This window comes from Mus pahari, chromosome 4 (assembly GCF_900095145.1).
Source record: "Mus pahari chromosome 4, PAHARI_EIJ_v1.1, whole genome shotgun sequence".
Classification (NCBI taxonomy): Eukaryota; Metazoa; Chordata; class Mammalia; order Rodentia; family Muridae; genus Mus; species Mus pahari.
In genome coordinates, this window is record NC_034593.1 from 33277794 (window position 1) to 33293309 (window position 15516).

The following is a 15516-nucleotide window of genomic DNA, read 5'->3' on the forward strand; positions in this document are numbered from 1 at the left end:
TCCCTTCCCTTCCCTTCTCCTCTCCTCTCTTCTCCTTCCTTTCCCTCTTCTCTCCTCCCCTCCTCTCCCCTCCCCTCTTCTCCCTTCCCCCTTCCCTCTCCTCTCCTCTCCTCTCTTCTCCTTCCTTTCCCTCTTCTCTCCTCCCCTCCTCTCCCCTCCCCTCTTCTCCCTTCCCCCTTCCCTCTCCTCTCCTCTCTTCTCCTTCCTTTCCCTCTTCTCTCCTCCCCTCCTTCCCCCTCCCCTCCCCTCCCCTCTCCTCTCTTGTCTTCTTTTCTCTTTGTGCCAAATTTGAGTTATTGTTAGCTACAGAAGCTACCCAAAGAAAGGGCAAGTCGCTCTGTTGGTAGGAAGCACAGGCTCTGACATGCTCAGTTCTTCCAACTTTATCATCATAGATGATGTATATAAACACAGATTTACTTCAGGGAAGAAGAGGCGGGATTTGGGGAGAGAAGGTTTTCTATATAGGAAAGTGACTTTTTCCTGCTCTTTGGTTTTTTTGTGTCTTCTAGTCCCTTTAGTCATGTATAGGCATATCATTTCAAGGATGAGTGATTCCAACTTGGGCAGACTTTAGAAGAGAAACGATTCTTTGTTCGATAATATGGAACATGTGAATAATGCTTCAGTATACAAATACAGACCTGGCCAGTGGTTTTCTTTCATTAGGAAGGTGGCCTACAGAGATAGAATTTCAGCTTGGCCAATTCTGTGGATGAGTGCAGAATGGCTTTATTAGCAAAATATCCAGTTGCTAGTGGTAGAGGATTTATTAGATTCATTGAATTAAACAATTTCTAGTGAAAGAATAAATATAAGATGGCATCCTAAACATGTAACCTTCTTCTGGAGGCTCCCAGCTGTGACACCACACTCACCAGGAAAGAGAATCATTTTCTAGTGTGACATGTTTGACTAGCTTTTGTGGAAGATGTGCATCCCTCATAGAGCAGTAGAAAAATATAATTGTCCAATTAGGAAAAGCGAATTTCTATTTTAGTTCAAAATATAAGAAAATCACTCTGAAGTCATCAGAGCAGAGGAGGCACTGACTGCTCTTCATGCACAGGTATGCTCTTTGATGGGAATAAGCACACTCTCAAAGAGGCATGTGCAGCTAGAGAGACAGTTCAGTGCCTAAGAGCACGCAGTGTTCATGCAAAGGTCCAGGGTCTGGTCCCTAACACCCTGCCAGGGTGATTTTCTATCACCTGCAACTCCAGTCCTAGATTATTTGACACCCTCTTCTGACTTCCAGGGGTACCTCCACTCAAATGCACATGTATACACATACACAGAGAGAGAGAGAGAGAGAGAGAGAGAGAGAGAGAGAGAGAGAGAGAGAGAGAGAGAATTATAACTAGAAAGACTTTTTTGACGTGTGATTTGTGTATTGGCCATAGTCTTAGATATATGAAGAGATAGGCTGATGATTGGAGAATAGATATCAGAGGGATGTGCTTGTGTGTGTGTGTGTGTGTGTGTGTGTGTGTGTGTATCTACCTTAGGTAGACAGATACTATAAACAAGAATGGAAAGTCAAGTTTACTCTGTTGGTGTAAAACTGTGAAAGCCCTGTTTGACCTGTTGTGCCTGCTTCTGCTTCATAGGACTTTTCTGCTGGGTCATTTAGTATTTGTTATTAGCTTAGAAATTAGCTTTTTAGAGGCAGGATGCCGTGCTAAGCATTTGGCAAGAAATGAGACAGAATCTGATGTAGCATTCTTGTGGAAGAATTTGGCCTGTCTCTGATGCAGGATTGTGTGGGGTTGGGAAGGTGGGCATGGGATGATGTAGGTTTGGGGAGGTGAGGCTGGGCCAGTACAGGTCTGTGGGGAACTGTACAGCTTCCTGGGTACCATAGATGTGATTCTGAAGGTCATTCACTCCAGTGCCATTTTGTGATTATTTATCTTGGTTTTTAATGTCAGTGGTTAAGAGCGAGGCTCCACAATATTGCCAATAACCACCCATGCCATTAAAATATGAGAAAGACAAAAGAATTGCAAACTGGAGAGATATTTTAGAACAGAACTGGAACAGAGCCAGTGAGTCTGACTTTGTGGAGTGTTTGGAGGAAAGCCAGGGAGTTTGTGATACTTCCCTAGTGTGCACACTTGCACACACACACACACACACACACATACACACACACACACATACACACACATACACACACACATATCCTTGGATGAAAATTAACTCTTTCTATTTAAGTTGAATTTGAGACTTTCTTGATTTTGAAAGTCAAAACTGAGTGCAAATTAAGAATGTTGAAAGTCTGATAAAAATATACCGTACGCTCACTTGACTTTTGGCAAGACCTCACATCTGTCAAGAATGTCAAGATAGGAAGATATCCAAAGCATTTTTTTCTTTTCTTTTCTTTTTTTTCTTTTTCTTTCTTTCTTTCTTTCTTTCTTTCTTTCTTTCTTTCTTTCTTTCTTTCTTTCTTTCTTTCTTTCTTTTTTTTTAGGAAAGGTTGGCTTCTAGCCAAATGCCTGCTTAGGAGAATTTCTGGAAACTATAGTTTTTAAGGTAATCATATCCTCCATGCTCTCCTGGCCCCAGATATTACTGGAGTGGTTTTAAAGTCTCATTTATTTGTGTCTTGTTCATCCTTTAGACTGAGGTGGTCAGATTTCATTTTGGCAAGGTGACAGAGGGAAATATTGTGCTTGGCACTGTTCGGCCTTCAATTTCTTTGCAAATGTCTGCGCCAAGGAAGAGGTATTTTGTGCAGCTTTAGCTACATATTTTTTTCTTTTTTTAATTTTTTTAAAAATTTTTGATGCGTATGTCTCTTTGTGTTAAACAAACCTAGACAATACTTTGCCTTTCTACTAAACTTGAGCACATGTCAGACACTTGGAACACATGTATTGTGGTTGGGAGGTACAAGCGAGATGAGATTTCAGGTAAACCAGTAGTGTCCGAATCCCAACTTAACTGTCAAATCTTTTCTTTGGGTTGCGCCTATGTCTCATGTGTCCTAGACTGGCCTCAAAGTTGCTATGTAGCTCAGGGTGATCTTGAACCTTCTGGCCTCCAATACCCAGCTGGGGCTGCTGGGAAGTGTCACTCCAGTGTTTACTGTTTAGAATTGTTTGAAGACAGTTGTCTATGTGTGATGGAACAACTTCAGTCAGCCGTGGCCGTGAGTGAACAAAAAATTCCCAACTTTTCTGCAGCCATTTTCATGTCTATCTCATTCACTGATTCATTGATTCATTGATTCATTCATTTGTTCGTTCATTGATTCATTGATTTACTCTTCACCATACATGGTAGATAGTTGCATGATACTTTTTAAATTTTTTGATAAGATACATATAACCTACACTTCCTATTTTAACCAATTTTAAATGTGTTGTTTAGTGGCATTCAGCACCTTCAGTCACTGTCATTTTCATGCACTGTCTCTGTGATTTCAGCTTCTGACACCAAGGCCTCACACTCACTGGACAGTAACCCCCTCTGATGAGTTGCGTTTCTGGAGTTGGACTATTCTGGTGACAGCACAAGGAGAACTATGTTACAGGTGCTTAGCCCCTGGGCCTTGCTGCTTGGTTAGTGTGTTTTGTGCATATCACCGCAAGGTCTGTTTGGCTTCTCTTTAAAGTTGAGTGATATGTGTTATATTAACATCATATATACAACACACCTCGTTAGCCAGAAAGGACACTCAGGGTCCTATCTTCTTTCGCTGCTGAGGGACTCAAGATTTGAGATATGCTACCCTAAAACAATGCAGGTCTGAGGTGACAGGCCCACACTAGGTTTAGAGTCATGACACTGAGCATTCTGTGATCAGTGGACCAAACCTTGTGTGATGTGGATCTCTATTCTGTATGGCTGAGATGAAATTGTCCTTCATCTCACCATTGTCTTTACTCACTATTAAACACTTATCTATACTACCCCATTCTAGATGCTTCCATGCCTCCTCCTACTACATAAATATAAGGAGACTGGGGGACTTCAAAGCAAGATGGTCACATAAATCAACTGTCCGTTAAACCTTCACATTGGCCCTGGTAGATGGTCATTCTCATAACATTCATTCTGAGCATTCAGAGCACAGACAATCTTTCCTTTGTCTAGAATCTTCTCCAACTTATGGTTTCACTAAATCTTCACTGTTGAGTCTCCCTTTAGACAAGTCCAAATATATTTAACATTTTTTGAAGTTATAAACAAGATATTCTTAATTTTTTTGCTCTAGGAATACACAGCTGGCATAAGTGAAGGCATATATATATATATATATATATATATATATATATATATATATATAGTGATTTGCATTCTGCAATGCTATTGCAATGCTATTAAGTGTTTATAGTAAAATCTATAGATATAGGTCCTTTTAAATATAGAGTCAGGGCCTGTGTAGCTAGGGATAGGTTGGTTCTTCCTTTCCCAAATTTATTCTTTGTGTCTTTCACTTGTCTATCTGATATAGCTGAGACTCTGAGCCCTTTGTTGAATAAGAGGGGGGAGAGTAGGCATCCTTATCAGCTTCCTGATCTTAGAGGAAATAAATAGATAATAGTGTAACTGACAGTGTAAAGCCCCAACTGAAGCTTTACTGCACCAGAATTGCTGTTCTAACTGCATCTGTTTGCCTGCAGTACAATAAAGTGATTCTTTGTTCATTGGTCAAAATAAAATAAAATACTGTCCAGCACTGAAACCATACAGGATTATTCTTATTGGCGACATGGTGCTGCCAGGTGCTAGTACCTGAAGAGCAATCTATGAGCTGGGAGGTGTGGCACAGCCTAGTGGGCTATGTCAAAGTGTACCCCAGAGTGACATGGCGCAGAGTGAGATGAACAACTACAGAGCAAAAAGGAGAACAAAGCCACAAGGAGTTTGGGCTCTTAACAGGCTGATGTTCAGAGGATGCTTTTAGTTTCCAATGTAGGTACAGGATGTTGGACTTCCTAGCAGCACTGAAGTCTCAGTGGTGGACAGGGTACCAGGGTCTTAAGAAATGACCACCAGTGCCTTATCAGTGTCAGTTTACATACTGCTGATGAGCAGCTGATCTACCTTATGGAGTCAAACCACGTGCAGCCATCTAGGGCTCAGGGCATTCAGATGGACCCTCATTTTCTCTCTGTGCCTTTTTTAAAGAGCATCGAGCCTAAGGATGTGTGCATTGGTGAACCGCACACCTTACAGCTGAATACACTTCCATTGTGTGTATGTAGCACATCTTTATTACCATCCATCAATCGATGGGCATATAGGCTATTTCCATTTCTGGACTATTGTTAATAGAGCCACTGTGAACAGGAAAGTGTAAAAAGGATACTGATAGTCCTTTGGGTATATGTCCAATGTCCAAGAATGGAATAGCTGACTCATATGTAAGATCTACCTCTGGATTTGTGGGGGACTTCCACACTGACCTCCATCATGGCTGCATCAGTTTACAGTCCTACCAGTGTTGGATAAGCAGGCCACTTTGCCCACAGCCTGCACAGCATTTACTGCCCTTTGTCTGCTTGATGCTAACCATTCTTCAGGTTGCTCTAGTCCAATCACTACTGAATATTGGGAAAGAAGGAAGCATGTACATTTTCGATTCTTTAGTTTTGCTTTTAAAACAAATTGAAAAATCACATAAAGATCTTCAAGGCACAGCTTGCTACCCATATACGCTACATGGATGTGACCATGCCCAATTAAATTTCTCAAACCAAAGCCATTATGTTAATCTCTCGCCACTAAACTCTCCTAGCAGTCAGCAGCATCTGTTCTTGGAATTTTGATGCATTTCTCATAGGCAAGAAATACTTGTGAGTAGCAGGCAGGCTTGGACGGGAGCCAGCGGTGACGAGGGTGGCCAGGGGTGCAGGCACAAAGCAGTTAAGTCCGTTCTGGAGGCAGAGCGCTTGCCATAGCTCACTAAGTGTGTGGTGACAAACTAGAAGCTGGAGTCCTGGCGCTCTCTGGGTTGCTCAAGTCAGAACCAAATAAGGAATTCTTCTAAAGCTGCCATACGTACCCACGTCAACTTTGCCTGAAACTGACACTGCCGAATTCTACATTTGCCCCGATTCCTGCACATCCCCTAAAGCATATGCAGACTAGAAGATGGAATTAAAGGATGTGTGGCTTTCATGTGGAACTTGAGGACATTTTTAACGTTCCTTCAAACCAAGCACCCTGCAAAAGCATCCCAGGGTGCTCTTTTCAGTAGATGTTGATCTGAGTAAGGGAGCACACTGCAGAGGGAAATTTTATAAAAACGAAACGAATGAAAAAGTTCTGTGGAGATTAGGGAACCCGCTTCTCCCTTGCTTAGTGGGCTTTAGACATCATGATGCAGAGTCAGCATCTCCTCAGACCAGTGAAAAAGGAGGAAGGCAGATCATAAAGTGAAGAGCTCGCTTCGCAAGCATGAAAACTGGAGGTCCAGCGCCAGAGCCGGGGTAAAAGGAAGCCAGGCATCCTGGTGCTTGTTGGTTATGCGAGGGCTTCGAAGCCGAGACAGAAGGGATGCTCCAGCTTGCTGGCCGGCTAGGTTAGGCTAGCCTTTGTATGGCCCGCTAGGTTAGGCTAGCCTTTGTATGGAATAAGGCACAGGTGCCTACATACACCTGTGATTTCATTTAAATTGCACAGTTTCAAATGCTGTAATGCTTAGTAGCTTAGTATACCCCAAAGTAACTAATGACTAATTTAATTTTAATCAAGCCTTATCCCTTTTAAATTTTACTTTTTTTCTAAATTATTTTCTGTAAAATAATGTATACCTGATATAATGGTTAGCTATTCAATTTCTATTAAAAATCTATGCCATCTTCATTCGTATTTGCATATATGTGTGCTATGTGCAAATGTGTATGCAGGTGTGCATGTACAGGTGGTGCATGTGTGTGTGTGTGTGTGTGTGTGTGTGTGTGTGCAAGTGTACCTGCTAATGTATGTGGCTGTCAGAGAACAATCTTGGGTGTTGTGTCTCCGAAGTGGTTCACTATTTTATAATTAAAAAAAAAAATTCTTGAGACAGAGTCTCTTGCTGGGACTAGGGGGACTAGCCAGGGAGTCCCAGGCAACCAGCTGTCTCTACCTTTCCACAGCCGAAGTTACAAGTGCCACCTCCAAGTCCACGGTATTTGCATAGGTCCTGGGAATTGAAGTCCTTGTGAGAAGACCTTTTCATCTTTATGAGAAGACCTTTAGCAACTGAGCCACTTACCCAACCTCCTAGGCTTCTCTTTCAGCTATTCGGTTAAAGACGAGTCTTGCTCTCTAGCTTAGGCTAAGATAGACTTTCTGGACAGCCACTTGCCTAGGCCTCCCAAATGTAGGACTTATGGTTCTGAACAGCCACACCTGGCTTTCTTTTAATTCTAACGTGGGGAAAGAGATGGCCTCTAGCTGGATAGGGAGCTCAGCATTTATGAGCACTCATTGCTCTTAAAGAGGACCTGGATTAAGTTTCTTACAGCCACATAACAGCTTCTAACTGTTTGTAACTCCTGCACCAGGGGATCCAACACCCTCTTCTGGCCTCCTTGAGCACCAGGCATGCACATAATGCATGTACAGATTTCAGGTTTCACTAGTGTGAGGTTAGCTGAGGCAGAACATCATTTTCAGCCCCCCTTGGCTTTCCTGACACCTCACACACAGCTTCTGCCAGACTCTAACAGTGTGTGATGTGAAGTCTTTCCTCCAAAGTCTGATTTCCACCACCAGGATTCCCGGTTCTTAGTTCTAGACCATTTTCAAGATGAGACATACACTCTAACAACCACAGGCTGTGGAATTGGGTTGGTTCTATGTGATAAATAAATAAATGCCTGAACGTATTGCTCATAGGCTGATCATGACCCTGCGTGCCTCCATAGTCCAAACGCTGTGGTCCTGACATTTGGGCATTTAAATGTAAGCTGTTCCTTGTTAAGACCTTCTCATAACTAAAATGTGAGTCACTCCCAAACTGTAATGGATATTGGTCCTGCAGCACGATAAACCAACCGCTCAGAACACAGGGTAAGCTTCACCCAGACTCATGACAACAGAATTCCCAGTGGTCGCCCCAAATAGGGAAAGGCCCGAGGAACAAACTGAAAACAGCCGGGTGGATCCTGGCACCATCCTTTACAGCAGCGTCATTTTTCCTTTTAAGAAATGAAAGTTCGCAGAGGCCAGAGCCAAACAGTACAGTGTGAAACAGGGGTTGGGTTTTCGTTATACTTATGACAAGTTTTAAGTCTCTATTTGAGATGTTAACCTGGAGTCAGTCATGTGTTCTACTGACAAAGCTCTCTGGTTAGTTCATCTACAATCAAAAGCCAAAGTGGAACCAAAGCGGAATGCCAGTGTTCTGGCTGATACTGAATTAGCACTTGGGGGGTCATTACAGCCCATGTAGGCTTTCATATAAGTTTAATAAACAAAGATTTGCTCCCAGAGGCTCACAGGGCATCATCAATGAGCCGATCCTGTGGAATGAAATAAATCACTGTAGTGTCTGGTTCTAGTCCGGGTAGACATTAACACATTTACATCTAAATTTGATTGTGTAGCCAGAGCGGTGATTCTAATGAGTCACCCTGCTGCCTGTGTAATAACTGCCGCTCTCTGGTTTCCTGGGTAGACTGTTAGCTTCCATGTCCCATCAATCGTGGGCTTTCTGTACAGCTCCATCCTGGCATTTTAGGAAATGTAAAATCCACATGACTCCTCAGGTCAAGCAGGAAAGGCGGCGCTTTCCTCTTTTCAGGGTCAGAGGAAGTGAGTGATTAGCCATGAGGATTGAACAGCTCCTGAGGTAGGTTTCAATTGGACTTCCAGAAGGAAGAGGGGAATGGTATCTCCATAATGAAGAAGGGGTGGGACCTCCATACAGAAGAGGAGGCGGGTGTTTTTCAGCATCTACTTCACTGTGATGAAACTGTTCTTAGTAAGATTAGAATGTTTTCCTCGGTGATTTTCAGCGGTGTGCATCCAGTCTACATGCCTGTGACTGAGGTACCATTTAACAAAGTGTCACTGGAGGGTCAGCGTGATGGCCTGCTCTGGGTCATCCTCGCAGGAATAGCCCTGTACTGTTCAGCTTGGCAGCCTCTGCCATGGTGCTGGACCCTACTGAGGGTCCCACATGCTCTCTCAAATAGAACCCATTCCAGACAAGTCGTGTTTATCTCAAGTTCTGCTAATGTTTGAGTCATGATTATGAGCATGGTATCAATATCTTATCACAGCATCTTTAGTAGCACCAAAAAGATACCTGATGGTCAGTGGGATGCAAAGGAGCTGGGAGAATGGCAGGATGGGAGCTGGTTCTTTCTGGCTACCTCTGTAGGAGAACAGCTTCAATCAGTATGTTCCTCAAGTTTCAGTAGCAGGTCATCATTGAAAACATATATAAACAGGGTTGCTTTAAATGACCTGTTACTAAAAGAAAGATTCTGTCAGGCACGGGTGGGTTGTACATATGAACATGACAGATTTAAATTTTCCAAATCTCTGAATCTAGAAGTCACTGCTTTGAGTGTTGTTAACGGTCTAGGGAACTGTCTCAGTGACAGGCTGAGAGTCTCGACTCTGATGATCTAAAGTACTTCGAAATAAACAGTGTTTTAAGCATGGACATGTTGCCCCAAGTGGAAAATTCTGCAATCGCCCCTGGGAAGCAGTCATGACATAGGCAAACAGAAAATATGTCATCAAATTACCTTCAGCTGTGTGTAGAAGGTACATATGAAACAAAAGTGAATGTGGTATTTAGACTTGAGTTTCTTACCTCAAATATGTCAACGTAGTCTTTCTTACAAATGTTCCCAAATCTAGAAGCAGCAGACTGCTAGGAAATCCCTGACCCCAGGCTTCTAGAGTAAGCGTTGCTCGGTCTATGACAACTTCAGCAGCCTGTGGGCATATGGAGAGAATTCTGACCTCTAACCTTCTATTATCGAAAGAGATTTTTAGAAAAAACAACTCACTAAAAGTTGCACCTTTCAGGCTGGGGAGAGAGCGCGGAGGTTAAAGGCATATACTGCTATTTCAGAAGGGCACGGGTTCATCTCCCAGAACCTGCGCTGGGTAGCTCACACCTGCCTGTAACTCCGTTCCTAGCTCAGTAGATATGATACCTATGTGAGTGAGCACACACACACACACACACACACACACACACACACACAGACATGCATACACAAACATGCAAATACACACACTTACATAAACACACATATACACATACACAATTGAAAAAATCCTTAAGAAATGTACTTTTGCATAATCTTGATGTAACCCTTCAATATCCATAGAGGCAATGCGTGTGAACTCTTAACTTTCATTTTTGATGCAATGCTTTTCATAATTTATATAAATCCAGTTATCTAATAATGCATATGGGATCTGACTATAGTGCCAGTTTCACAAAGATAAGATGGGATGTTATATCTTGTTTGCCACCGAGCCACACATGATGTGACATGCCCTGATACAGTGTGGGTTGCTCTTTTATAGTTTGTACTCTTTCTGTCTCTCCAGCTATTTCACTGTTAGTAGTTTCTGAAGTGCTTAAAAGGAACTCACCATTTAGGAAGAAAACATATCTGATTTTTAAAGCAATCAATTATACTTGTATCTACACCATGGCATCATTTATAATATACACCCCAAGCTTCCCACTGAATAAGTAATTGAGGTTGATGTAGTGCAAAGACAGACCTATCTAAACAGCTTCCCACAAGTCACAGGTAAAATTCTTAAAAATGGAAAAACTGTGGATAAAATATTCTCTCTCTCTCTCTCTCTCTCTCTCTCTCTCTCTCTCTCTCTCTCTCTCTCTCTCCCTCCCTCCCTCCCTCCATTCTTTCAGCTTATTTTTCTTTCTTTATTCTGTTTCTTCTCTCTTTTCCCTTAACAAAACAGCTTTCCATATAACTTTTATATGTTAACTCCCTCAAACACAACTTTCACGTTGCTTTGAATTAGGACATGCTTCTCACAGCAGGTTTCTGCTTTAATACTAAGGGCAGAGGCCAGTGGCTTCAGGCTCATGGTTGAGCCTGCTCAGCATTCCAGACTCTGCACTTGGCTGAAGAAAATTCAATGGGCCCTGGGCCTGTGGCCTAGCATTGTTTTTCTTAGATAAAGCACTTGGCATTTCAATGCCTTGGCTCACACTGCCTGTGAAATAAAGGAACCGAACATGATGCTCTTTCAGATTTCTTAAATATTCATACATCTTGCAAATGAACAGAACTCTGAACTTTCAGTGTGCTAAGCACCCTACAGTCTTACAAACAATACAAAACATCTTTCCCACATATTGAGAATTCCTTTGCAGAGGCTGATAGGAGGCAAAGGCTTTCAACAGGCTGCAAGTTCTTCCTCCACACTGATTGTTGCCTTCTCTATTTTCAGAGCTACAGTAAACGAACTAACACAATGCCACACATGGTTTCAGGATAAGTGTGTGTGTGTGTGCACATGTGCTTGCATGTGTGTTGCATGGCAGTATGCATGCTTGTGTGTGTTTGTGATTGCATACATGTGTGTGTCTTTGTGTGTGCATGCCTCTGTGTGTGTGTGTGTGTGTGTGTGTGTGTGTGTGTGTGTGAACAGCCTTCACAGAAGCCAGGTGTGAGTTTGTGAAATTCCCAAGCTTAGTTTAAACCCAGAACTGCAGTTCATGTTAGCTGCAAGCACTGTTACTATGAAAACCTGTGCGTAACCAACAAACACAGTGAGTGATATTTGAAAACTATATCCAAGCTATAAATACATTGTCACACATACACACATTATCCTTTTCTGGAATCTGCTCTGTGTTGCCTGTGGTATGCTCACTCATGCCAACATTTGTCATCCAGCTTTTGGAGTCTATGAGTGCTGAGCCTGTGTTAGCCACAACAACACAGAAGAAAGAAGACTGAACACTCTTCCTTTAGGGGAAAGGGTGAAATGTGCTTATAGACATACATGCAAATTGAAGCGCAGATATCCCCCTCCCCTATTGGAAACCAGCTGTTGACATCTTGGGGCAGAGAAATTTGTCTCCTCACCCTGAGGAATTCCTTGAGCTGTCTTTTCACATTGGGGCAGTCATTTCTCTCAGCACAGAAAGGACTGTGCTTGGCTCAGTGGCAAGGTTCCCAATGTCAACGGTTTCTATCCTGTCTGGATGCAGATGTGGGATGGTTTGTTTTGAAATAGTATATAAAACAGAAACCAAACATCGAAAGTTTAGCAAAGACACATGAAAGTACAATTAATACTATAATTTTAAAGACCTCCTTCAGTATAAACCTGGTCATTTTTTAAAAGATGAAACCATAGTTATCATGAGATTCCTGAAGGAAGAGAATTCATGTTGCAAAATACTTTCTTGTATTCCATGTTCATTTAAAAGACAAACCAGGAGCCAGTTGTGGAGGTGCGTCTGCTGCTGGCCACTACCTGTGCTGTAATTCTTCTGGGGGGTCTGAGGAGATCTCTCAGTGGGTACGACTCTAGTTTAAAAAGTTTTTAAGGTTCTAGTGTGGGGACCCAAGTTCGAATCCCTAGAAGTCATATAAACTGGGATACCGCAGCGCATTTGTAATCCCAGATTCCCTACCCCGAGATGGAAGGTGGAGGCAGGATACCGTCTGGGTGAGCTAGCAGACCTGGAGAATGCAGTGATGAACACGAGACCACTGTGTCTCAAACAAGGTGCCAAGTATGGATCAACACCCAAAGTTTTCAGCCACATGAGGATGTTCATGGAAGTGTATATGTCTCTCAAAGTTTCCCACACAGACCCGTAATTTTGAGATGGGGGACTGAGGCTAGAAGAATAAAAGTATTCGGGTTCGGTCAGGAGAAGGGCAGAGTCTAATTTGTTTGTACACCCACTCCATTTGGAAATCTGCTCTGACCCTGGGTTGGGTTGCCTCTTCCAAGTGCAGTTACAGCTGCCATGAAACTCTGTTAAGAAGGGGGATGAAGAGAGCCATGGCTAGTGGAGAGACAAACTGTGGGCTTCCCTTGCCTTTGCCCAGATGGGGTTGGGTCATTTGCTGGTGAGCAGATCTTTTCCATTAAGATGGAGAGAGGCTTGGAGCAATTGTTAAGTATCCATTTTATGTATTTTCTTCATTTATCCATTGTTCATCCACTTATTAATCTAATTTGCCTGCATTTTCCCAACAGAAAATACAGAGATCAGAGAGTGACATTGTATCTACCCAAGGCTCTTCCTCTTTCCTGTGTCCCTTGAGGAGCTGCATACCCTCTGGCTGGACCCCTCTCTTCTCATTCCTCATCTTAATCCCTGGATCTCATAGGGTCTTCACAGTAGAGCTATGAACACTGGCATCTCACAGAACACCAGTTTTGTGAGAAATATGCCCTTGCTGGCTAGCTGGGCTGTCCTTCTCAACTCAAGCTGTGACCTTCTCTCAGGAAGCTTTTGTTACACTATTAGACCGTCTGCCATCTGCCATTGTCTCAGAACCTCTGCCTCTCTTACCCAACTCAGAAAAGAGACACAGGGTGAAGCTGCTGTTTAAACTTCATGCATCTTTTCTTCTGAAAACTTTACTTATGTAGGGAAACTAACTCTAGCTAAGACCTCTCAAACCAAGCAGTTGATACTTGTGATCCACAGACCATGGGGTCTGAAAGGAAGGTTGGTCTATGCTTGCGACTGGAAATGGGAGTCAAGATGGACAACTGTGTAGTTTTTGTGCCCTGCCCCAGCATTAGAGAGTTGTTGTTACATGGAGAAATTTCAAGTATTTCTGGTTTTTTTTTTTTTTCAAGTATTTCTTAAACTAAAGCATGGATGTCTTCATTCCCCAGACATTAGCTGCTACCGTGCAAGCATTTTACGCAAAATCCATGGTGTCAGATGGCACCATGGTGGGAAGACAGCTGGCTTCCAGTCTTGGGAGACCTTCACTAGGGGTTGCAATGACAACTCTCCAACTCTCATGGGACTGTTTTCAGTCTGAATTCCACTGTGACCATTTAATACCATGTACCATCAGCAAATCAGACGCTATTTGCTTTGTCTTAAGTGGTCCTATGAGTATTTTATACCCTTCTTCAAGAAACATTTCTTTGGGGATACTTTTTTATTCCTTTAGGGAAGAACTCCTGGTCTCCATTTCCGATTGAGGCCTTATGTATTGTTTTATCTTTTTTCTTTATAGGTAGAAATAACACTTCAAGATATCAATGACAACCCACCAGTGTTTCCAACAGACACCCTGGATCTCACTGTGGAAGAGAACATTGGAGATGGCTCGAAGATTATGCAGCTGACTGCTATGGATGCAGATGAGGTAGTTTATGTCTTGAGTCATCTCGGTGACTCAGAATTGCAGGTGCATGGGAGCTCTAGTGATCAGTGACTAAGGTTACAGATTCTGTGTTCTTTCTCTGAGAGCATCTATTGGTATGTTTGAACTGTACTATCAGAGTGGGATATATTAGTCTGTAAACTGCATGTCTCACAAACATAGAGATCCAAGTTTAACTGTCTTCACCCTCATAAAAAAGCTGTGTGAAGCAGTGCTAGCTTGTAACCCCATTCCTGGAGAAATGGAGACAGGTGGATCTCTGGGGCTGGCTGTGCAGACAGTCTAGCCTATTTGGTGAGCTCCGGGTCTCAGTGAGAAACCTTGTCTCAAAAAAACCAAGATCTCGCTGCAGAGATGATGTCATCAGTCAAAAGCACTGACTGCTCTTGTAGAGGACCTGGATTTGGCCCCCAGCACCCACCTTGGGGTGCTCACAACTGCCTGTGACTTCAGTTCCAATGGATCCAACATACTCATTGACCTGCATGGACATTGAACTCATGAATTAAAAATTAATAAAGGTTATTTTTAAACTTGGGCAATCCCTGAGAAACATCTAAGTTGACCCTTGACCTCCACCTACACTCACCCAACCTGTTCCTACATAAGCCCATACATACCCCAAACACAAGTAAAATAAAAGAATGGGGCCAGATAAGGTCAGTCAGAGGCTGGTTTCTGATCAGTAATTCAGGTGTCTGTCTTTTGCATTTTAGATCTCATGGCCAAATATTTTTTTAAAAAATAAAGGCATCTAAAATGTGTTTTTTTTTCTTACATTTTCCTTATTTGTTTTCACTTTCATAACAGCCAAGTATCTATTTTTTTAAATTTTATTTGTGATTGGAAACAAGTAATTTAAAAGTAACCATATTTAGGTGACCTTAAAATCTTTATATTTTTAATAATTTATATTTTTATATAAATTAACATTTTGTAATATTTATTTCAGGTTGTCATGCGGAAAACTAGTGAGTTTTTCAATTTATTGGCATGAACAAATTTCATTCCTTTTGGGAAATGTGAAATTTGAATGCAATATAGATTATCATACTCTACATTTTATTGTAACTGAAGACTTATGATAGTTATTCTACAAATCATATGGAAGGTTATATAATTAATTTACATTTCTCCACATAAAATCTCTTTGCTTGTTTTCTTCTTAGTGAAATGTCTAATTACCCTG

The 15516-nt window shown here is 42.1% G+C and overlaps 1 protein-coding gene across 1 annotated transcript in view; it reads left to right on the top strand.

Annotated features, from left to right (window-relative positions):
* Fat4 (FAT atypical cadherin 4) overlaps positions 1-15516 on the top strand; it is a 123461-nt gene that overhangs the window by 40088 nt on the left and 67857 nt on the right. Inside the window, exon 3 of the mRNA XM_021195709.2 lies at positions 14178-14309. Within this exon, the coding sequence (XP_021051368.1) occupies positions 14178-14309 (132 nt within the window). The remainder of the gene's footprint in view (positions 1-14177; positions 14310-15516) is intronic.